The sequence below is a fragment of the Sorex araneus genome, chromosome 9 (assembly GCF_027595985.1).
Source record: "Sorex araneus isolate mSorAra2 chromosome 9, mSorAra2.pri, whole genome shotgun sequence".
NCBI lineage: Eukaryota > Metazoa > Chordata > Mammalia > Eulipotyphla > Soricidae > Sorex > Sorex araneus.
The window spans coordinates 28,176,324-28,201,439 of NC_073310.1; the positions used below are offsets into that span (position 1 = coordinate 28,176,324).

Consider the following 25,116-nt stretch of genomic DNA (forward strand, 5'->3'; position numbering starts at 1 on the left):
ACCGGAAGTGGCGTGAGCTCGGCCTTTCCGCGTCCCTCGCGGTGGGCGTCGGGTCTCGGCGGCTCCGTCCGCTCTGCGGGTTCGCGGCCAACAGCTTCTCAGCGGGTCGGGCGCCGCCGCAGGCCCACTCCGGGTCGGAAGATGGTCGGCCGGAACAGCGCCATCGCCGCCGGCGTCTGCGGGGCCCTGTTCATCGGCTACTGCATCTACTTCGACCGCAAGAGACGGAGTGACCCCAACTTCAAGAACCGACTGCGAGAACGTGAGTGCGCGCCCGCGCCGGGTGCGAGCGGCCGCCCTGGCGGCGCGGGAGCACGCGCGCCCGGGACCCCCCCCCCCCACCACCCCAACCCCCTCCATCTTGGAAGAACGAGCCTTTCCCATTTTATTCCTTTCCCCCGCCGGGGCCGTGCACATTGCACTCGCGGCTCGCGGTCCGGCAGGGATGGGGAGTGGCCGGGCGCTGCCCTTTCGCTTCGTGCTCTGGATTCGGAAGTCGTGCCTGGGGGCCGGAGCGATAGCACAGCGGCTAGGGCGTTTGCCTTGCACGCGGCCGACCCGGGTTCGATTCCCGGCGTCCCCGGAGGGTCCCCCGAGCACCGCCGGGAGTTAATTCCTAATTCCTGAGTGCATGAGCCAGGAGTAATTCCCTGTGCATCGCCGGGCGTGACCCCCCCCCAAAAAAAACAAAAAATAATAAAGTCGTGCCTTGCGCAACGTGCGCCAAAGCCAGCGTGTCGCGCATTCTTAAACCCTCTTGGCGGTGCCCCGATCGCCCCCAGGATATGAGTGAATGCGATAGAAACCGCAGGGGAGTCCAAAGGGCTGCGCCCCTCCCGTGGCGCGGCCTTATTTCATACCTGCGACATCACTGTTTTTGGAGTTGGCCAGAGGGAAGTCGTGTCCCCAGAACCCCCCTGGCTTTGTGAATGTGGGAGCGCGAGCTGAAACGGTCGCGCAGCTTTTGATGGCTCTGTGCAGAGTTCCCGGCGGTACGACCCAGAAAGCGAGGGTCCTGTTACCCCCCACCCCACCCCCGAAGGTGTGGACGTGGTTGAGGGTTTGGGTCGCCACGTGCCGGCGACTACCATATTGGACTGGACGGCGCGATCTCGCCCTCCACGTCTGATAACCAACCGCCTTCTGGCTCCCGTTCGTGCGGGGAGCAAAGGGGTGTAGAGATCATAACTGATGGTAATGTTGGTTCGTGGGGAAACTGTGGTTTTTGGATTTCGATCATGAGTCTCCCAACGAGTATTTTTTTACCCCAAACTGTGTAAAGTGCAAAAAGCTACGTGCCTCGCGTTGGTTTTGCGAAGGGACTTTTGAGCCCACTATCACTATCCCTGAGACACCAAAGGCTCAATAAGTGCTTCCTATTAAAATTGGGTAATCCTGCAGTTTTCATAAAAAAAAAAATAGTTGTGGGGGTTGGAGAGATAGTACAGCGGGTTTGCCTTGCACATGGCCGACCTGATTGGATTCCCAGCATCCCATATAGTCCCCTGAGCACCGCCAGGAGTAATTCCTGAGTGTAGAGGCAGGAGTAACCCCTGTGCATTGCTGGGTGTGACCCAAAAAGCGCCCCCCCCAAAAAAAAAAAGTTCACTGGGAGAAATAGTACTAGAGACAAAGAGGTTGTTATGCACGTGGTGGTTTGATCTCCAGCACCACGTTTTTCCTGGGCAAGCCCCTCCCCCCCCAAAGAAACTTGAAGATGTTCTGCTCTTTTTTCTTTTTTTTTTTCTTTTTTCTTTTCTTTTTAGTTTTTGGGTCACACCCGGCGATGCACAGGGGTTACTCCTGGCTCATGCAATCACTCCTGGCAGTGCTCAGGGACCATATGGGATGCTGGGAATCGAACCCGGTTCAGCTGCGTGCAAGGCAAACGCCCTACCTGCTGTACCATTGCTGCAGCCCCCTGCATTTGTTTTGGTAATCTAATTTCAGTGTAATATTTGCGAGTAATGAAACGACTCTTCCATGGCTTGTTCAAAGGAGAACAGAGAAGCCCGTGTTCTCCCTTGAACAGGTCCTGCGCGTCTGTTTCTTTGCCTGTTCCACTCTGGAGAGTCCTGCTTCTCTTGAACACACACATCTCTCTCTCCCCCCCCCCCTTACATCTTTCTAAATAATTTTCAATTAAAACTAGGGGTTTTTTGGGGGGCTTCTTTTGGCTCTTGGGATCACACTCGATGATGCTTGGGTTACTCCTGGCTCTGCACTCAGGAATTTCTCCTGGCGGTGCTTGGGGGACCACATGGGATGCCGGGGGTTGAACCCAGGTTGTCCGCTTGCAAGGTGAACGCCATCCCCACTACTCTATCATTCTGGCCCCCTAAAATCCTAAAATTCATTTTTCACCAAGAAAAAAAATGACAGTATCTCATGTCAGTCATTTTGACTTGTTCTTTTTTCTGTTCTTTGTTTGAGGCTACAGTTGTGATGATGCCCAGGAATTTTCCTTTTTCCTGGCTCTCTGCTCAGGCCTTGGCAGTTGTCTAGGGTTCATAGGTAGTGGCGCATTACCCATTGGACTACCTCCAGTCCTGGTTTTTTTTTTTTTATTTTTTGCTTTTTGGGTCACATCTGTCGATGCACAGGGGTTACTCCTGGCTCATGCACTCAGGAATTACTCCTGGCGATGCTCGGGGGACCATATGGGATGCTGGGGATCGAACCCAGGTCGGCCGCGTGCAAGGCAAAAGCCCTACCCGCTGTGCTATTGCTCCAGCCCCATGCAGTCCTGGTTTTTAAAATTTAATATATTATTTTGCTTTTGGGCCTACACTCAGCGGTACTCAGGGATCCAACCCTGTTCTCCTGCATGCAAGTCTAGTGCTTTAAGATATGTACTGTCCCTCTGGCCTTTTACATGTATTTTTTATTTTTATATTTATTTATTTATTTATTTATTTATTTATGCTTTTTGGGTCACACCCGGCAATGCACAGGGGTCATTCCTGGCTCATGCACTCAGGAATTACCCCTGGCGGTGCTCAGGGGACCATATGGGATGCTGGGATTCGAACCCGGGTCGGCCGCGTGCAAGGCAAACGCCCTACCCGCTGTGCTATCACTCCAGCCCCTACATGTATTTTTTAAAAGGAGACAAATCTTATTTGATAAGTTTACATAGCCACATTTTGAAACCGTTTCTAGCAAATAGAAAAACAAGGCTAGGTTTTGTTTTAATTCATGCTGCTTGGTTTTTCAGTTTGTTACCATCTATCCCTTTATCAGAGATACTAAATGGTAACATTCTTTGTAATACTGTATAAGAATTGACTCTGGGAGAGAAGCATAACTAATGTAACAGATTAAATGGCTTATGAAAGCCAAGATTGATTTATTTCTGTGATGCTTAGGGGTTTATTCCTGGCTCTGGGCTTAGGGATTACTCCTGGTGGTGGCAGGGGTCTAATCAGGGTTGGTTGGGTGCAGGGCAAGCCCCTAAGTCCTGACCTATTGCTCCAGCCTTGTAAAATTATTGTCTTTTTCAAGCACAGTGGGTTAGTCTAGCACTGCACCCTCCACCTGTATCTTTTATGAGGACATGTTTTTGTAGAATGCTTTAAGGTTTTCAGAGGACATTTTCTTGTTTTTTGTTTTTTGTTTTTTTTTTTGCTTTTTAGGTCACACCTACCTCTGCACTCAGGAATCACTCCTGGCAATGCTCTAGGGACCATATGGGATGCCGGGGATCAAACCAGGGTCAGCCACATGCAAGACAAATGCACATGCACGAACTAGTTTCTGGCCCTCCTTAGCCAGAAACTAGTTCGTGAAGCAGTGCATTTCTATTTTGTTTTGTTTTGGGGGCACATCCTGTGGAGCCCAGGACTTCTGGCTTTGTTCAGGGGACAGTATGGTATGCTGAGGATTGAGCCTGGCTCAGCCTCTTGCGAGGCGAGCGCTCTACCTTTCTCTCCAGCCCTCAAGCAGTGCATGTCTGAGTATTCTTTCCTCTGGGGGGAGGGGCTGTTCTCTTTCTGTTTTTCTACACTTAAGACTGCCAGCTAGTTTTTAACATTCAATAAAAATGGAACCTTTTGGTCCTGGAAAGAGCTCAGATGGCTGAAGGGCATGCTCTGCTCTACCTCCAGGGGGTCTGGACTCCATCTCTGGTACCCTGTACTCCCAACTACAAACTAGTAATAGCCCCTGAGCACTGCTTGAATGCTGGTCATTCCCCGACCCACCCCCCCAACTTTTATATTTGATGTGGTAATAAATCCAGCAGTGGTTTACTTCTTGTCTGAGTCCGTCCTGTGTAAGAGGAAGAGGGAGAGCTTAGGGTCATTTTGTTTCTCAAGAGACCCAGCTGTTGGAACAGATTCCGTCATGTCAGTTGCCGATGCTGGTGCTCCAGTAGGAGGGAAAAGAGGCCAAGAAATGTTGCCTGTAATTCATTGTCTACAGTGATTCATGTGACCCTGACGGATTGCCCGAGAGGAGCAGAGAGTCCAAGAGTCTGGAATGTTTTGCAAATAGAATGACTGTCACTGCAGCTAGCCGCCTTTAATTCTCTTCTAAATAATGATAAAATGAAAATATTCCATTTCTTACAGGAAGAAAGAAACAAAAGCTTGCTAAGGAGAGAGCTGGGCTTTCTAAGGTAATCTGATTTTATTTAGATTATATTATATATTTTATACAACTTATGTTAAAATTAACTTCAAATATGAATTTTGAGCAAATCAGTTTATATCAGCTCTTGCTACTTTATAATTTGTTCAGGAATGATTAACTCATTTTACTCCTATCTAGTCTTCCATTTTTTTCTTGTTACATAAGCAGCAGGTAATTTACTATATGAGCAGTAATTAAGGGGCAATAAAATAATTTTCCTTTCTCCAACTTCCTTTCAAAGAACCACATGATAATTTCAAAAGCTGTAATGGTATTCACGCATACACTCACTGATGTGGAATCCCACCTTAGAACCTATAAACACCCTCCACCCCCCCTTTGTAGAGTGATGGTGACCGTTCACACCCTTGGATGTGGTGCTTGAGGGGAGTCCCAGTTAGTTGTGCTTTATACACAGTTGGCTGCAGTGTGCCTGCAATCACAGATCACACCTTCTGTGTGGCGCCGGGGATCACACACCACAGTGCTGGGATTGCACTCTGCATGTGGGTTAGGCGCCAGGGATTGAGCATATGGCCTCAGGCTGCTCTAAACCATACTTGACCTCTGAGCCATCCCTGGGCCTGCTGGCACTTTTTTTTTTGTCGTTGTATTATGTAAACTTAGATATAAATCTTTTTACTCATTTTTTTCTTTTTATAGATCCTGTGTTCATGATTATTTTTAATGACTACATAGGTTTATCTGCTTGATTTAAAAATGTTCTGTGACATGGTGTAAGTAAATAAGTAAGTAAATGTTAACATTGTGCATATAACTTTTTGATTGAAATAGTTTCATTGTTTGGATTCCCAGGATTTCTACTCCTGGAGCAGTAGTGGTTCTTTGTAAAGAAAGTTGAAGCAAGGAAAAAAAATAATAGAATGAATGTAAAATTAAACAAGTTACATGATGTTATTTTGAAATAGTTGATGAGTAAAGCAACACAAGCTTACTGCACGATGGATTATGATGAAGTTAAACTGGAGGGAGGCCCACAATTTGGTCTCTTAAGCCCAAGTCTTTCTAAAATGTTGGCAATGTTTGTTATTTTTTGGTAGCCTTTTCTTTATTATGATAAAAATAGAGATAGGCGACAATGTGTATTTTAAATTTATTATTGCTATTTTGGTTTTGGCCTGTATCCAGCCAGTGGTGCAGAGATTCTAAGATAGGCTTATTTTATGTTTTAAATTAGAAAAATTTTGTTGTTTTGGGACCATACCTGGCAGTGCTTGGGGATTATTCCTGGCTCTGCACTGAGGAATCCCTCCTGGTGATGCTGAGGTGCTGTAGTGGATGCCAGAATCACACCTGGTCATGCCCTACCCATTGTATCATCACTCAGGCCCAAGCAACTTATTTTAAATTTTATTTTAATTTTTGTTTGTGACCGTACCTATGAGTGCTATGCTCTGGAGACTGTGGAGTGGGAGAGCAAACTTGGGGATGAGACACACACACACACACACCATGCATTCTGTTTCATGACCCTGGAATGCCACAAATCAAAATCGGGGCACCCCCAGCCACACACACACACTTAAACTAAGCATTCAGTCAAGTCTGTTGAATTTTCTGCCTGGCATTCTTAGTTACTAACTTGGCTTACTTGGTCACTGCTCGCCACCTAGCAATGCTCAGGAATCACTCCTGGTGCTTCCCAGGGGACTATATAGGATGCCAGGGATTGAATCCTGGTCGGCCACGGGCAAGACAAACACCTCTCTGCTGTACTAGCACTCTAGCCCCTCTGGCTGAAATTTGGAGGTGTAAAGGTCTCCCGAGCAGTGCTTAGGAGGCCTGTGGCTTCTTTCAGGGACTTTTTGGCCTGCTTGGCCCTGGTGCCAGGAGATTACCCAGCCCGGCCCCACCCCCCCAGATGCTTGGACCGCCAGGCCATATCTGGTGATGCTCCAGGACCCTTATGTGTTGGAGATGGAATCAGTGTTACTACAAACAAGACATCTGCCTTAAAGCCAATAGTATCTATTCAGGCCCTGGCTTTTTTCCTTTTTAAGAGCTGAATACTATAGAGCTAACTGGTAGCATTATATTTTACCGTACATTCATTCTGGTAATATATGTGCCACCCAGCACTGCTCTTCCCAGTCTGGGGTGGCATAGCCTGACCTTGGCACTGTGATCAGCGTGGTTGTCTCAAGATCGGATTGGCCCCTGGCCCTTCTGAATGACCCCTCTTTCCAAAGCAAAGATAACTTGATCTTTGATTTTTTTTTTTTTTTTTTTTTTTTGGTGGGGGGTTTGTGGCTACATGTTGGTGCTCAGAACTTAATCCTGACTGCACTCAGGGATCACTCCTGGCAGGGCTCAGGGAACAATATGAGGTGCTGGGGATTGGACCCAGATTTGCTGCATGCAAGGCAAGCACTCTGCCCACTGTACTTTCTCCAGCCCCAAACTGATCTCTTTAGATAAATGAAAAATCTACACAAAATGTTGGTTTGAGGATCAAATTATAATGGCAATAAAATTTAAGAAATAGTAAAATATGTCTTTTATGCTTGACAAATTTGTACTCTTTATTTTCAGTTTTTTGTTTCTGGGTTTTTGTTATGTTCAGTTTTGGGGGGGGATTTGAGAGCCAATCCCAGTAGCGCTCAGGACTTTTTCTGGCTCTGTGCTCAGGAATCACTCCTGGCAGAGCTCACCATATGTGGTGCCAGTGCTCATACTCTGATTGGCCGCATGCAAGGCAAGTACCCTCCCTACCCGCTGCACTTCCTCTCTAGCCCCTGCCTCAGATTTTTAAGAACTGCTCGAGTAATGCTTTTATTTGCAAGTATATTTTCCCTTGAACTTGTTTAAATATGAATATAGAACTAAACCTTGTACATGTTACTAAAGAATTAATCTATTAATCTGTTTTAAGAATGAACTACAGCTTTTTTTTTTTTTTTGCTTGTTTAGAGACATTGGTTTATTTTGGCATAATTTTGGTACCAGTTATCTAACTTTTTCCAATTACTTTTTCCAAACAGTTACCTGACCTTAAAGATGCTGAGGCTGTTCAAAAATTCTTCCTTGAAGAAATACAGCTTGGTGAAGAGTTACTAGCACAAGGTAATAATCTTTGCAAGACTAGGAAAATTAAAGTATTCTTTACACTAATGCATGTGATTTTATTTTAATAAGAGATATTCTAAATATTTCAAGAAAAGTTTTTATATAACACGAAAATTATTTTTCTCAAATAATTTCTGAGGGAAGCGCATCATTTTTCATATTTTATTTTGAATCAGTTTATGTTGATTTAGAGAGAGAAATAAGAAGATTGGGTTACTTTGGGCTAATTTAGAGTACTTTTCTGCTCACGCATGACCTCGTTTATAGGTGTGTAAAATGTAAAACCTTAGGGAATTTATTCATTTATTTATTGTGTTTTAGGACCATGCTCAGTGGTGCTCAGGGTTTCTCCTGGGTCTGCGCTGAGGGATCACCCTGGGCAGTGCCTGGGGGTCTCAGGATGCTGGGTGGTTTGAGTTCTGGTCAGCCACGTTTGAGGCAGGCGCTGTTCCCGCTATGCTATGGCTCCAGCCTAATCGTTAAGAAATTTAAAACAATTTTTTTTGCGTGGGGCGGGGGCAATAATCTGTGATGCTTGAAGGCTACTTCTGGTTTTCTGTTCACTGGGGGTCTAAAGCAAGAAAGCAAGTTTTTCAACTGTTGGGCAACTCCTCTGGGGTCCTGATCTCAGGAGCTAGGGTTTGGGGGATTAAACTTTTTTTTTTTTTGCTTTTTTTTGGGTCACACCCGGGGCAATGCACAGGGGTTACTCCTGGTTCTACACTCAGGAATTACTCCTGGCGGTGCTCAGGGGACCATATGGGATGCTGGGATTCGAACCCGGGTCGGCCGCGTGCAAGGCAAATGCCCTACCCGATGTGCTATCGCTCCAGCCCCTGGGGGATTAAACTTTTTGTTGTTTTGATTTTTGGGTCACGCCTGGCTGTGCCCAGGGATCACTCCTGGTGGGGCTTATGGGCCTCTATGAGGTACCGGGGATTGAATCCAGGTTTGCTTTGTGCAGAGGCAAGTGCCCTACCTGCTATACTATTTCTCCAGAGCCCAAGGAGTATTACGCTTTCTTGATGCTTTTTGGAGTGATGGGCTGGGGATACCACACCAGGCAGTGCTCAGGGAAGCATTTGGAATGCCAGGGGTTGAGCCTGGTTGGGCCACTTGCAAGGCAAGCACCCTACATTCTGTCCTATTGCAGTGACTGCTTTCTCAAAGGAATGGCTTGTAGTCGGTATGATTTCTCTTTCCTTGACCATGGTCATACACCTGTTTCAGAATTAGTGGTTTAAATCTGATCTAGAATTCAGCTTATATGCTCAAAGTTTCTTGTTTTTATTTTGTGAGGGGGCTCCCAAATGCAAAGCATGCACTCCAACCTTTGATTTCCCCAGCCTTTAAGGGTTCTTCTTTCTTTTTGGGAAAGGGTGGCCATTGGGCTCTATGCTATAGTGCTAAGGGGGTATTACTGATTCTGTGCTCAGGAGTAACTCCCTCAGTCCTTGGGATCCATATAAGGTGCAGGGGATTGAACAGGATCAACTGCATGCGAGACAAGCATTTTACCTCCTGTGCTGTCTCATGCGCCTGATTTTATATTCAAAGTAAAAGGGTCCCATTGGGCTCAGGAGATAGCTGAAAGGGTGAAATACATATTTCACATGGCATAGGCCCTGGCGTGGTCCCTAGCACCTCATGGTCCCCTGTGCCTTGATAGATACTGAGCACTGCAGAGTTGGTCTCTTAAAAAAAAAATAAAGCATTGCTGGGGTGGGTTTAACTCAGTGGGGTTTGTGTTTATTCAATTAAAATGGTCACATCATGGCTGGAAGGTAGTTGGCCTTGCATGTGGCTGCATTGGCCAACACCTTGGTTTGGTGTGACCTCAAAACAACAAAAATAGGGGAATGAATTTGCAGGTGAAATAATTTTACTGAGGAAGGATCCTAATGATAGGGAGAAGGTTTGGGGAGAGAAGTCATTTGAAGTCTGAATTGTTTTTTGTTTGTTTGTTTGTTTGTTTTTTTGCTTTTTGGGTCACACCTGGCGATGCACAGGGGTTACTCCTGGCTCTGCACTCAGGAACCACCCCCGGCCGTGCTCAGGGGACCATATGGGATGCTGGTATTTGAACCCGGGTCGGCCGCGTGCAAGGCAAACGCCCTACCCGCTATGCTATCTCTCCAGCCCCTGAAGTTTGAATTGTTTTATATCAAATTAGCATTTATCTCTAAACAGCTTTGAAGAATTATTAACAGTAATTTCTAGGACAAGGTTTTGGTTTTTTTTTTTTTTAACCTCCAATTTTCATTGCTATCATTACAGAGTTAGACAATGTTGAACTCCAAAAGCCTTTGGGTTTTTGTTTGCTTCGTATTAAAATTTATTTTGTTTATTTTTTTGCTTTTTGGGTCACATCCAGAGATGCTCAGGGGTTCTTCCTGGCTCTCTGCACACAGGAATTACTCCTGGCGGTGCTCGGGGGACCATATAGGATGCTGGGAATCGAACCTGGGTTGGCCATGTGCAAGGCAAAGCCCTACCCGCTGTGCTATCGCTCCAGCCCCCATATTAAAATTTTTTTCTTCTTAAAGATTTAGATGATTGTTGCCATCTTTATCATTCCCTTTTCTAGGAAATGTTTTTGAAGAAGTAATTGTTACTTTTATGGTAAATTAAACTTGAAGATAGGGGTTGGAGTGATCGTCCAGCAGGGCAGGTGTTTGCCTTGCATGTGGCTACCTAGGTTTGATCTCCAACATCCCATATGATCCCCTGAGTAACGCCAGGAGTAATTTCTGAGCATAGGAGTAACCCCAGAGCATTGCCAGGTGTGACCCAAGAAACAAAAACAAAAAACCAAACAAGAATTTCCTTACTAGTACAATTATGTGGCTTTTCCTCCATGTAAATGAGGGCAGTGGGGGACTGGACAGTGCTACAGTGGGTAGGATGCTTGCCGTGCACGTGGCAGCGGACCAGGTCTGTCCCAGGCACTACACAGGTCCTGTATAAGCCCTGCCAGGAAATGGTCCCTAAGGGCAGAGCCAAGAGTAAGTCCTGAACACTGCTGGGTGTATCCCCAAACAAACGAAAAATATAAGAAGTTGGGAGTTAATTGTAGTGGTGAAGTTCTTAAATTCTTAAACAGGTCATTATGTTACTTTAATGACTTTGGATTTTTTGCGCGGGGGTGGGGGGAGCGCAAATTCATGCAATGTTGCCATCAGTCTAACTGACTTGAGATGTTAGGTTCAGTTTAAGGTTGGTTATGCATTGTAGGGGTGGGTAGAAGAGTTCAAGAAGACAGGGAAAGTGTTTTCCTTAGCATAGCAGGTTCTGCAGGTCATCCCAGCAGCTCAAGGTTATTCAGTTCAGCTGACATGTTGCCCTTTGGTAGAAGCTACCAACATATCCAGAGGCAGTGGAAAATTCAACTGGTTAGAATTAGGGGAAAGGTCAGCATAAGAATAAGTCAAGCAAAAGCCTAGCCAATTAGGGCAGTTAATCTAGAGGTCTTATGAAAGCATATTCCTTCTGTGTACCCTCAGGCTATCCCAAGAGGGGTGTAGGCAAAATTCACGTATAGGTGGAGGTGAGACTGGGGGCAGCAGAGGTTGAAATGAGGTCAGAGGTAGGCCACAGTCAGAAAGGGTTGACACTCTTAATCTTTGGATATATGGGTGATACTGGTATCATCCATATGCCTATAAAATAATTTCCTCTATGAAATATAAAATTTCAGAGAAATTTAAAATTTAAAAAATTTTGAAATAATTTCAGAGGGGAAATTATTTTATGTGCACTGAGTTGCTATGGTTGTTCATTAACGACTGTTTTCTAGTGTTGTTAGAATTAGGTGGTGTCTTTGAACACCTGTATGTATATGTCTCCGTTAGTAGAATTAATATCTCCATGCACCCATGCAAATTACCTTGCCTATAATTAAGGGCACGAGAGTTCAGTGAAGAACTGGCATTTTGATTTCCAGGTCACTGGAGCGAATGTTGAACTTCTTTTTTATTTTTGCTTTTTTGGGGGGCAGAGGGTCACACCCGGAGATGCACAGGGGTTACTCCCAGCTCATGCACTCAGGAATTACTGCTGACAGTGCTCGGGGACCATATGGGATGCTGGGAATCGAACCTGGGTCGGCCATGTGCAAGGCAAACGCCCTACCCACTGTGCTATTGCTCCAGCCCCAATGTTGAACTTCTTGATGGAATTTCATCTCTTGTGGAGGATAAAAAGTCATCATTGGGAAGGAGGGTGGAGAGTGGGTATTTGGGTCACTCTCCTGGTAGTGATCAGGAGAATGGTGGTTTCTGTGTACAAAGAATGTGCTCAGCCTTTGAGCTGTATGTCTAGCCCAGTAGTCTTAAGTTTTTCTGTAGAGTTCGTTCTTTAGTTTGAATAGCTTAATCTTCAGATTTTCTCAAGTAAAACTAAAACCTCTCACAGGAGTCAATTCTCTGTGTCTACAAGTCACCTTGGTTTTTGTTGTTCTGTTTTGTCTTTGTTTGGCTTTTGGACACACCGGACAGTGCGTGGAATCTGTTCACAGCTTGGGCCCCCACATGCACTCCAGCCCTTTGAGTCTCTCCAGTCGCCGGTCATGTTCTTAAGTTGTCTTTGTTGTTGTTTCATCACCTGTGATGCTCAGGGCTTATTCCTGACTCTGAGCTCAGGAATCACTCCTGGTGGGTCTCAGGGAACCATGTGGGGTGCTAGGGACTGACTATAAACCCAGGCCAGCCACATGCAAAGCCAACACCCTGCCTGCTGAACTATTACTCTAGCCTGGTCATGTTCTTCCTAATCAGCATTCTTCACATGAACTTTAAATTTATTGGCTTACTGTAAACTTACTACAACTTCCATCATTACTAGCCAGGTGGGAGAGCTGAATAAGGGAAGGTATGAAGTGTGAGAGATTTTTTTTCCATGCCTTTTGGGCATGCCACTCCCACAACTCGTAGGATGTAATGGGTTCACCAGTCCAGAAGAGTCTGTATTTGTCAGGGAGATAATTCAAAGGGCTGGAGCATATGCAAATTCCCGAATTTGATTTCCAGCAGCTCTGCCAGCTGTGGCTGTAGACCACATCTCTGGTGTGGTATTGAACCTGAGCTTGAACTACTGAGACAGGTATTAGAGGTAATCGTTCCTGGGCCTCCAGCACCACTGGCCTTACCCAACACCCAGTTAATTTCGTTACATACTTAGAATTCCATTAATGATCCTGTCACTTGCAAGGAGCTCAAGGTGACTAGTAGACTGCAGTTGAGGTTGTGTTAGTAAGTGAATGTATCCTGAGTCTCGGAAATTATTAGGCAATGCTGGATCTACAAAAGAGATTTAACTGTCTATGCTGATTGGGTTCAGAAGAGATTTCAGGCCTCCATGGAGTCATTCATAAGCAGTGTGATTGATTTAGCAATCATGTGTCTAGACCATATGTAGCCCTAGGTTAGATTTCTCTTGGTCAGTGTTACTAATAATATAACTAAGGATCATAAGAAAGAAACTGGCTGAGTAGATCAAGACATTGACATAAATCAGATTTAAGACCCTGGAAAGAGCATTAGGAATGAGAAACAATACCTTGTTTATCAGCAGCTTGTGGAATAAACGGCTGAGACACACCCTCCCTGCCTCCAAAGGATACTTAGTGCGTGTCTTCAGACTTCCTGGAGTTCTGGAATGTTGACACTTGAATCATATAGGGGGCAAAAAAGGAAATGAATAGAGATGGTCTGAAGTCATTTTCTACCATCATTAGTTGCTTTTGTAAAGACTCAGAATACATTCTGTTTTTCCATTTGTTTCTGCCGTATCCTTGATTTGCTTTATGGAATGACTTCCCTTAAAGAGAGGGAGCAAGTTTGATACTTTTTAGGTAGAGACTCTGCAGTGGTCCCGGGTTTCCTAACTTGAGAGGTTTAGGACAGGTGAGAGATCAGTAATGGCCCCGAGTGAGAGTGCATCCTTTGTGTGCAGGAGGCCACCATCTGCACAGTCTGCAGTCGCCACCTGGTATTGCTCAAACAGACCCAGAAATTCCTAAACGTTTGGGTCCTGGTATAAATTAAGAACATTACTAGTTCCTAACTCATAATCAGCATGATAGTAAAAATCATATTAATCACGCCAGAGCGATAGTACAGCGGGTTGGGCATTCGCCTTGCATGCGGCTGGTCGGGGTTTGATCCCCAGCATCCCATATGGTCCCTGAGCACCTCCAGGAGTGATTCCTGAGTGCAGGGCCAGCAGTTACTCCTGAATACCACCTGATGTGGCCCCAAAACAAACTGACATGTCCAGAAAAGTTCTTTGAGGTTCCGGGAACAATGTTATAGAGCTAAAAATATTAACTGAGAACAAATACCACATAGCTAATAAATAAAACCTTCAAAAGTTATAAGCCTTAAAGTGCCTGTTTTATATCTTTATGGTTGGTTATGTGGATGTACTACAGATTTTGAAATTGAGATTTTTCTTGTCGATCTTTCAGGTGAATATGAGAAGGGTGTAGACCACCTGACAAACGCCATTGCTGTGTGTGGGCAGCCACAGCAGTTGCTGCAAGTGCTGCAGCAAACCCTTCCACCACCAGTGTTCCAGATGCTTCTGACTAAGCTTCCAACAATTAGTCAGGTAAGTGTATGGAAGGTATCAAGTAGAGATGAGTGGAATCCGAGAGAAGTCTAGGGACATTTGTATTTAAAACGCGTCTTGGAAACATAATAAAGTCATGAAGGAGACCCAGAAGATAAAAGCCAGGCTTAACAATTTTCTTAACATCCAAATTACGAGGCATATGTATTTCCTGATAGGGCCCTGAGCAAAGATTAGAGCGCTAATATTAGGCATAACAGGGAATTCGTTAACTTATTAATGTGTTATTAATTCAATACTTCATTGGTGGTGGTTTAATGATTAGTTTATTGCTAGTTTAATAATGAATAAGTAACTATACTGAATGTGAACTTCATTGGTCCTATTGGGCCAAGTGCTGGAGTGAGAGACCCCAGGGCCCCAGTCACTACCAGCCTGCCCCCATGTCCATCTGTATGTCTTTCTGTAATGGCCAGGCCTAGGAGAATGGAGCATGGATTTTTTTTTGTCAGTGAGGCACAGAAAGTATACTAGCTTACATATGGGAGTGATGAGGTTATAAATTGTTACACGTAACTGACTACCATATAGCAGAGTGTTAGGAAGTGGAAGTACGGTAGTACGGGTAGAATATGGAACAAATTTTATGTTGAATTTGGAATCCTGATTAAATGCCTTTGATAATCACTTTTTCTAATTTCTTTTTTATTTTCCCAGAGAATTGTCAGTGCTCAGAGCTTGGCTGAAGATGATGTGGAATGAGAAACAAATGTCAACTTAATCTCAATTAAAAATATTTTAAACTTTTAACTCGGAAGATGAACAGCTCTGGGGGAATAAGGGCAGATACGCTTGTTGTGGACTGTCATACACTGAAATCTACCAAAGTTCAGTTTTACTTTGTGTAGATCCATTTGTCTTATTTATTTTTCCCAGTGAAAAGTGTATTTTGATAGAGAGCTTTTCATTTTATAAATACACTATGAGTTACTGAAACACCATTGATTTTGTTTATTCCTAAAATATGTGATTAAGGTGATCATACAGTCTCACATAATTTACATTAAAATTAATCTGTGTTCCAATTTGAAAGATAGGAAAGCATAGTAGAGGAAAAAGCTGAAGAATGTTCATTTTTCAAGCTAAGTACTTTCTGCTGTGAATCCCAAAATGGATGAAAACTTGGTATATGTCAGAGCTCAGCAGTGAAATCTTTGAGATCATGTTTTCGATATGATCTCTGAAATAATGTGAGGCATGCTACTATGCTGATTATAACTCCCATCCTGTGTTTTTCTTAAATCAGTGGATTTGAAGGTGTTCTGGGTTTTAGATGGATATGTGTAGTTACAAGTAGCACTGTAACTAGATCTATGTACCTTTCTGATCTAACCATGTGAACCTAGCTAGTTACTGTCTATCCAGTTACTTTTCTCATTTATAAAATGAGACTGGTCTGCTGATTCAGAGAATTGTTCTTCTCAACTTCTATTTCTAATTTGCTAATTTGGTTCTGACGGTTTCTTAGAATCCAACGTTAACCTGAGGGGTGGGTATACTTGGGCAATTAAACCTTGCCAGGGGAGGTGGGTTTTTTTTTTTTTTTAATGCTCTGAATTTTGCGTGATTGCCCAACACTGTTTCTGCGTTGATCTTATTTTTTAAGGTATGACACGGGCCCGAGAGAGGGGTGTGCAGGAGTTAAGGCACTTGCCTGTCATATGGTCGACCCCATTACGATTCCTGGCACTGTAGGTGGCCCACAAAGCACAGTCCCAGGAGTGATTCCCAAACACTGCTGACTATTGCCCAAAGAGCCCAAACCCCACACCCCAAAAAGATGCAGGGGACACTAATTTTCACTGAAATCATAAGGTTCTTCACTTCTCTTGTAAATTAATTTGGAATTTTGTCTTTGAGTTAACTGGGATGATAATGCTTGTAATCTTTTTCTTTGCATTTATATTCAGTGTATCTCCTTAATCTTTTTCTGTCTGGTTCGTTTATCTTGTTGGTGAGAACAAGATGTAACCTTGGAGCTGAATACTTTTAGAGAATGAAGCTAATGGACCTCTGATTTTCAAAATGACATTCAGCATCAGATCTGAGAATAAAGACCCTTAGTGTCATCTGTTGAATTGAGCAGCATTTCTCATTGTGCAGATTTCTCTTTTTAAAGTTTAAAATCTAAAACCCTAAACTTTGGGAGACCCTAAAATTTTAAAATTTATGACTTTTTCTTTAACATTGGGTTCTATGTTGGCTGTCATTTAGTGGAGAGTATGAGTATGGTCATTTTTTGGGCCATAGCCTTAGGAAAGTCAGATTAAATCTTTGAGCTTACTGTCAGTGTTTTTCTCATCTTTAAAACTAGACTGGGCAACTCACATTGAAGACTTCTCAGGAACCTTCCAGACTTAAGACATGGAGAAAGTGGTTGGCTTTGTTTGTTTATTTTTGAGATGCCCATGTGGGCTGACCAGGGGAAACACACTTGCTGTTGAATTTGACCAATAAGGAGCCCTAATCAAGGCAGTGTCAGCATATCAACATCGGGTTGATGAGCCTCTGTCCTGAACTGCTCAGCTAGAGGATGCGCCCACCTGAGGCCTGGATGAGAGTTGGTGTTTGAGACCTGGGCCAGGCAGAGGGTCTTAGTAGCACCCTACTGTATATCCCTGGGCTTACTGAACGGTGGTCGGCCTTGGTATCTGCTGGGTGGAGGGGCAGTGAGTGATACCTGCACTTGAGACTTCTCTAACTCTTGATCTTACATGCCAGTCAGAGGATACTGCAGTGGGCACACTTGTGAAAAACATTTGGAAATACAGGTGTGTATTACTACATACATGATAGCATGATTCTTTGGGCAAAGATCTATTCTTAGTTTCACATTCTGTGCCCTTTTTTTTTTTTCTCTCTTTATGAGTTGCATCTGGCAGTGCTCAGAGGTTATTCCTGGCAGCGCTTGGGGGACCATATGGGATGTTAGGAATCGAACCCAGGTTGGTGGTGTGCAAGGTAAATGTCCTACCCACTGTACTTTCGCTCTTTGGATAAATCAAATATATATCCCTCCTCCCAGACACCCATTTTAAGGGGTATTCTGGGGTCGGAGAATACTATGGGTAGAGTGCTTGCCTTGGTTTGATCCCCAGTATCCCACCAGGAGTAATTCCTGAGCATTAACGTTGGGACCCCAAACCAAAAAGATACTCTAGAACAGTCCATAAATTTTTCTTTACATTACACCACCTTTTTTTTTTTTTTTTTTTTTTTTAGTTTTTGGTGGTGGAGTGGTGTTACCCATCTCATGCTCAGGGGTTACTCCTGCATCTGCACTCAGGGATCACTCCTGGCAGTGCTCAGGGAAAGAGATTTATCCTGGGTCAGTGGTGTGCAAGGCAAGGACCTTACCCACTGTACTATCACTCCAGCCCAGCTACACGACATTCTGGAAACAAGTACAATAGGGGTACTAAGGCCTTGTTTTTGATACGAGGCTCGAATGCTTGAACCCTGGGCTGGAGAGGTAGTGCGGTGGGTAAGATGCTTCCTTGTACGTTGCTGACCTGGGTTCAATTCCCTGCATCCCATATGGTCCCTTGAGCACCACCAGTAGTAACCTCTTACATTGCCGGGTATGACTCAAAAAACAAAAAGACTCAAATGCTTCAGCATTTGCTGCCTGGTTGGTTGAAGGAAAATCGGAGAAGAGGTGCTCCAGCCTGGAGCTTGATAACCTGGGGGTTCAGTGTGTCCTGGCATGCGGCAGCCTGTGATCAGTGAACATCCAGATCCCACTGGAATCCTAGGACTTACCTGCCAGAAATGGACTGAACTAAGTTGGTCTTCTGTTTCCTGTAGAATAGGTATCTTTAGAGGGCTTTAAAAAAAAAAAAACACTCAGGACCTGACTCAGTTTACCCAGAGTAACAAGCCTAGTTCTTGGAGGTTGAGCATATTTCTTCAGTAATACAGGCATTTGCTTGTCCAACTCACTTGAAGAACATATGATCCCGGCAACGACTGATTCCTCCACTCTTCTGTGGTGGTTTTCAAGCTCCCATTGCATTGCCTATTAATTGGGACTCACTATTACGTACCAATTGTCTCTACTAGGACTGTTCAGTAGCGTCCATTCTTTAATTACAGTTTCCTCTTAAGAAGGGCTCTAGTAGAAAGTAAAAACTCAACTTCAGAGAAATAGCAATTTTTATTTTCCGAGGCACTAAGTCGTGGTACCATATGTGATGCTAGGGATTGAACTGGGGTAAATCATGTAAAAAGGCAAGTGCCTTAATCTGGGAACTACCTCAGCATCTTGAGAAATAGAGACTTTCTTTTTCTCTGAATAGTTAGATCTCTCAAGATAGAATCACCTCCCTTATCTTCTCTGCTTTTAGTTTCATTTTTTATTTTGTTTTTGTTTTTGGTTTGTTTTGCAGTGTTCAGGGCTTATTCCTGACAGCGCAGGGATTATTCTTGGCTGGAATTCGGAGACCTATAGGAGTGCGGGGGATCAAACCCAGGATAGCCAGGCTCAGGGCAAGCTCCTTCCCCACTGTAGTCACTCGCCCTGCTTGTTTCATTTTTGCAAACAGCTTAGACCCATTGAGCTCTGTAAAGTGTTCTCCTTGGCTCCTTACAGTCCTCTAGGTTAATTATTTCTCTTTCCCTCCTTAAAGAATCTGCTTAGTGTTTCGTGGCTAATGGAGAGCACAGAATCTTATCTCCAGCCTTACTGAGATATGATTTACAAGCAGATAACCGTATGTATTGGGTCAGGAAGATGCTTAAAGGAGCACATGCTTTAGGTTTGATCCCAGAACAACAAAAATCGGGTATATTTATGACAAATGATTGACAGGGGACCATACCTCGCCATGCTCAGGGGCTACTGCTGGTCCTGCACTCAGGAATCACACTGTTTAGGGGACCATATAGGATACTGGGGATCAAAATCACGTCTTCCACGTGCAAGACAAGCAAACCTATTCACTGTACTATCTCTGGCCCAACAAGTGATTTTTTTTTAACATCAATATACATTATAAATGTTGATAATGCACATTATAATTACTATAAATTATACATTATTTCACCTTATTTTGTGTGTGTGGTGAAGAATCCCCGTAAGTTCCACCTGTACAATATGCTAACTATACTAACCATTCTGTCTACTTCAGAACTTTATCAAGGAGTTTTGGGAGTTTCGTGGGCCGTATGCAGCGGTGCTAGGCTCTGTGTTCGGCTCACTTTTGGTAGTGCTCAGGTGATCATGTGTGGTGCTGGGGATGAAACCAGGGTCAGCTGAGCAAGTAAGCTTTTTCCTGTACTATCCAGCCTCAGGGGTTTTGTTTTGATTTGGAGGGAAGAGGGATTGTTACTCAGATTATTCCAAGCATTTTTTTTTTTTTTTTGGTTTTTGGGTCACACCTGGCGATGCACAGGGGTTACTCCTGGCTCTGCACTCAGGAATCACCCCCGGCGGTGCTCAGGGGACCATATGGGATGCTGGGATTTGAACCCGGGTCGGCCGCGTGCAAGGCAAACGCCCTACCCGCTATGCTATCACTCCAGCCCCATATTCCAAGCATTTTTTAACCCAAAATTTTATTACCTCCCTCAGCCACTAAATTTTTCTAGGGATTTACCTTTTATTAGAATCCACATGTAAGGAAGATAATGTATTATAAATATATATGTGCTATAAGTATATTACACATATAATTGCATATCACATTTTATTCATCTTTGATGGCCAGTTTCATATTTAACCTACTGTGAATAATGCTATAGAGGCTAGAGAGATACTACAGCAGATAGGGTGCATGCAGGTGGTCAACCCATGTTTGACCCTAAGCATCCCATACGGTCCCCTGCATAACTACCAGCATGTAGGGCGTTGCATAGCAAACACCCTATATGCTGTACTATCATTCCAGCCCCTCTAACACTTCTTTATTCTTATTACTAACCTTCTCTACTCATTTCTGAGTAGAGAGCCAGGAGTAACCCCCAAGTGTCACCGCATGTGGTCTAAAAAGATGAATGCAGCAGTAAACATGAAAATAATAGCTCTTAGCAGGGGAGGGTCCTTTGTGGCTTTGGATAACTCGGGGCTGCTTCTGGCAGTGCTCAAGATGTCAATGAGATGCCAGGGATTGGACCTGGACCTGTCACATACGTGGGCGTAGCCCTGTGAGTTCTCTCCCCTGAACATAAGTTCTCTGAGACTGTGTTTTCCTTTGGATATATGCCCAAAAGTGAGTCAGCTGTGTCGTGGAGTTTTCGTTTTGGGGCCACACCTGGTAATATTTAGAGACTTTTAGCTCTGCACTCAGGGATGACTCCTGGAGGTGTTTAAGGATTGACCAAGGTCAAACTGTGCAAGGCAAGTGACTTACCCTTGTGTATCATCTCTTTGGCCCCAGTATAGGATTTTTTTTTTTTTTTTTTTTTGCTTTTTGGGTCACACCCGGCAATGCTCAGGGCTGACTCCTGGCTCTGCACTCAGGAATCATTCCTGGTGGTGCTCGGGGGACCATACGGGATGCTGGAAATCAAACCCGGGTCAGCCCCTGTGCAAAGCAAACACCCTACCCGCTGTACTATTGCTCCAGCACCATTTTTTTTAAGCCATTTATTGACTGACCAGATACAAAAATATGGTCAATTCAGTTCTTCAATTAAATCTGCTCTTCCCTGTTGCCATCACTAGCATCTCCAGCCCCACTTTAGATGAAACAGGTGTTTTTTTCCTCACTCAGCCTCATGGAAAAGATCATTTGAAGGGCCAGAAGTTAAACATTTTCATCAGTATAGGTTCCATGAGTCAATCCTCCATGCAGATGTCGGATTTACCAAGAGATCAAACAAGCAATGCGTGATCTGTTAGGACAACTTGCCTTTTGTGGGTTTTGCTACAACAGTGCTTGTTAATCAGTTCATTTACTGGCTTCAGGTTTAGGTGCCACATGCAAGATAGGATTTCTCACCTCCCAGTGTGTACACTGAGGGTCTGCTGGGCTTAGCAAAAGTGCCACTGAAGACGTGGTACAGGCGGAGAAACTGCAACACCTTCTGCACCTTGGGACTCACACCATTAATACCTTTGATCCTGATGACATGCCATTCAAATCTATTCTGTACGTTGATTCCTAGCAAGAGTGTTTAGATATTTCATAGTTAGTTTTTCTCCTTTATGAAGCTTCTTTTGGGCAAACTTCTTTCTCTGATAGGTGATCTGCTTAGCAAAATTCCTCTGCTTTTCCTTTAGAGTTTCTGGCTCAGAAAAAAACCTTTTCTTCACCCTCCATAGTTCCTGCCTGAAAAAAGGAATATTTTAAATTTTTTAGAGAAATTGCCATATTCTTTTCCATAATGGCTATTCTGATTTATGTTCTCACCTAGGGTACTCAAGGATTCACTTTTCTTCGTGCCCTTTCTAACACTTTATTATTTTTGCTTTTTGGGTCACACCTGGTGATAAACAGGGTTCTGCATTCAGGAATTACTCCCTCCTGGTGGTGCTCAGGGGACCATATGGAATGCTGGGAATCGAACCTGGGTTGGCCTCGTGCATAGCAAACACCCTACATGCTGTACTATCATTCCAGCCCCTCTAACACTTCTTTATTCTTATTACTAACCTTCCTGAATAGGTGTGAGGTTGTAGCTCATTTATGGTTTTGATTTGTATTTCCTTGATTATGGGTATTGAATACTTTCTCATATATTTGGCGTTTGGATGCATGGGAAAATGTCTGTGCAGGTTCTTTGCTCCTGTTTAAATTGGATTATTTGGGGCCAGAAAGATAGTACAAAGGGTAGGATGCTTGCCTTACACGCAGCCAACCTGGGTTGGATTCCGAGCACCACACATGATCCCCTGAGCACTGCCACTCCATAAATGATTCCTGAGTGCAGAGCCAGGAATAATCCCTGAGCATCACCCGATTTGCTGCCCCCTCCCCCACTGCCTCCCATGGGATTACTTTAGCTAGATTTGTATGTATTCCTGGGTCTGGAGAGATCATACAGCAGGTAGGGCCATTGCCTTACACGTGGTTGACCAGGGTTCAATCCTTGTTATCTCTGGTCCCCTGAGCACTGCCAGGAGTAATTCCTGAGTACAGTGCCAGGAGTAGGAGTAACCCCTGAGCATTGCCAGGTATGACCCAAAACCAAAAACTAGAATTGTGTGCGTTCCTTATTTTTTGGATATCAAATGTAGGATAACATTGGTTTGTCTTTTCAAACCCCATGTAAATAGATAATTTATTAATCTCCCATTCGATCATTGTCATTTTATCCCATTGATTTTTTTTTTTTTTTTTTTTTTTGCCACACTGCGATATCCAGGGGTTACCACTGTCTTTGTACTCAGGAATTACTTCTGGCAGTGCTCTGAGGACCATCTGGGATGCTGGGGATTGAGTCTGGGTCAGTCACATGCAAGGCAAATGCAGTGCATGAGGGCCCTTTTTTCCCCACATGCATGCCAGCACTGGTTGTTTTCATTCTTTGTGCTGTGTGTCATACAGGTGTGAGATTACATCTTGGTGTTTCGTTTTGCATCTCCCTGGCGATAAGTGATATAGAGTATTTTTCAATGCCATTTGGGCCATCTGTATGTCTTCGAGGAGGTTTCTCTTCATTTCTCTGTGCCATTTTCTGAGGGGCTGTTTTCTACCAGCACTTTATCTATTTGAATGTTAACCAAATATTATCTGACGGATGGTGGGCACATATCCTCTCCCAGTCTGCAGGATGTCTTCTGTCTCTCTTCTTTGTTTCTCTTGTGATTCAGAAGCTTCTGAGTTTGATGTATGCCATTTGTTTGTCTTGGCTTCCCTTTGCATGGCCAGTGGAGACAGTCTTTTTAATATATGCCATTATCACTAGCCCAAGGATGGTATCTTATCCTTTGATCTGCACTTCCCTAATAATAACATGATGAACACTTTTACATGCTGACTAGCTGTCTGAATGGCCTTTCATGGAAATGGCTGCTCATTTCCTGTCCCATTTTTTGATGGAGTCACTCATTTCTTTGTTTGCTGAGCTTTGTGATTGATTTCTGTGTTCTGGATGTTGGCCCTTTATCTGACAAATTTTGTGCAAGTATTCTCTCTTCTTTGGTTGGTGAGTTTATTTTGAGACATTGGTGGAGGGACACTGATACTGGTGGTTATGGCGTTGGAACATTGCATACCTGAAACTTTATTAGTAGCAGTATGATCATAGTGCCTAAGTAAAAATTGAAAGAAAAAAATAGGAAAGATAGACCGGAGAGATAGTACAGCGGGAAGGGCCCTTGCCTTGCATGCGGTCAACCCAGGTTTGATCCCAGCATATCATATGGTCCCCTGAGCACTGTCAAGAGTGATTCCTGGGGCTGGAGCAATAGCACAACGGGTAGGGCGATTGCCTTGCACGCAGCTGATCCAGGTTCGATTCCCAGCATCCCCTATGGTCTCCTGAGCACCGCCAGGGGTAATTCCTGAGTGCAGAGCTGGGAGTGACCCCTGTGCATCGCTGGATGTGACTCAAAAAGCAAAAAAAAAAAAAAAAAAAAAAGAGTGATTCCTGAGCACAGAGCCAGGAAAATTCCTGGGCCCAGCTGGATGTGGACTCAAAACAAAAACAAAAAAAGGAAAGGTAGGAGGCAGAGAAATTAAATAAGTGAAGAGAAAAAAATAAATCTTAAAAGTGCAAACTTGGGGCTTGAGAGATAATACAGTGTGGGAGAGGGCTTGCCTTGCACGCAGTCGACCTGGATTTGATCACTGGTTCCCTATATAGTACCTGAACCTTGCCGGGAGTGATCCCTGAGTGCAGAGCCAGGAGTAAGTCCTGTGCACAGCCTAAAATAAAGAAAAGGGATGCATTTGCAGCCTCAGATGATGTTTTACTAAATTCTCCAAGCTGTGTGGGTGGGATAATAACAGGATACAGGTGTGGAGTGCCTTGTCTAATCACTAAATGGGTTAAGGGTCATCTCGGTATACAATAAGTCATCAAAATGCTTTGAGGATCTGAATATATAAATTTAAGAAAATCTTGCTTTTTTCGGGGGGCCAGAGACAGTACAACAGGTGTTGCACATGGTCAACCTGAGTTTTTTGTTTGTTGCTTTTTGGGTCACACCCGGCGATGCACAGGGGTTACTCCTGGCTCTGCACCCAGGAAAAGTAGCAGGTGGACTCATGTTTGCTGCATTTGCAGTCAGAAGCTACTGGCTGGGACACATGAAAATTCTGTCTATTGTACTGGGCACGTGGCAGCTGAGATGCTGGTTCCAGGGTCATATCTTGGATTTTTAAATTTTTGATCATATCAGGATTTTTACAAAACCCAGGCCTCCCTTCTCTTAAATATTTGCACTGAGTTTGGCAAAGTTCCTGTCAACTGTCCTGATTCAGAGAGCCCCGAGAACCATCCGTGTCAGGTAGAGTGATGTTAAAGTCCTAACTGAGTGGATGACCAATCAGCTAGTACTCTTCCCCACTTCTGTTCCAGGCCCCAGACTTTGGGCAGATCCTATTGGCAACAGGGTGTGTGATGAGCCACTACAGTTGGGACAGGAAACCTTTGGAGCATTTCCATTGGGTTACCTAGACTTGGAAAAGGAGCAGGGCTCTGGTGCCATCTAGTGGCAGCATCTGTGCCCTGCGCCCAGCTGGGGTCCTGTCCTGGTGCAAGGATGTCCTGGGGTGCAGTGTGGGTCACTCAGGCACCTGCAAGCTGTGGCCTATAGCAAACCTCTGAGAGCCTCGAGACTTAGGGACTCATCTGTAATCACATCTGAAATGTGATTAT

The 25,116-nt window shown here is 44.3% G+C and overlaps 1 protein-coding gene and 1 non-coding gene across 2 annotated transcripts; both read left to right on the forward strand.

Annotated features, from left to right (window-relative positions):
* Positions 1-16,431, forward strand: TOMM20 (translocase of outer mitochondrial membrane 20). The gene is made up of 5 exons (XM_055147500.1): positions 1-262; positions 4,572-4,618; positions 7,635-7,716; positions 14,186-14,328; positions 15,007-16,431. The coding sequence occupies exons 1-5, from the start codon at positions 142-144 to the stop codon at positions 15,049-15,051; spliced, it is 438 nt and encodes a 145-aa protein (XP_055003475.1). The 5' UTR covers positions 1-141; the 3' UTR covers positions 15,052-16,431.
* LOC129399014 (small nucleolar RNA SNORA14) lies at positions 740-871 on the forward strand. Its single transcript, XR_008626862.1, has one exon. It is a non-coding gene; the product is annotated as a small nucleolar RNA SNORA14 (small nucleolar RNA).
* Positions 16,432-25,116: the final 8,685 nt, after the last annotated feature.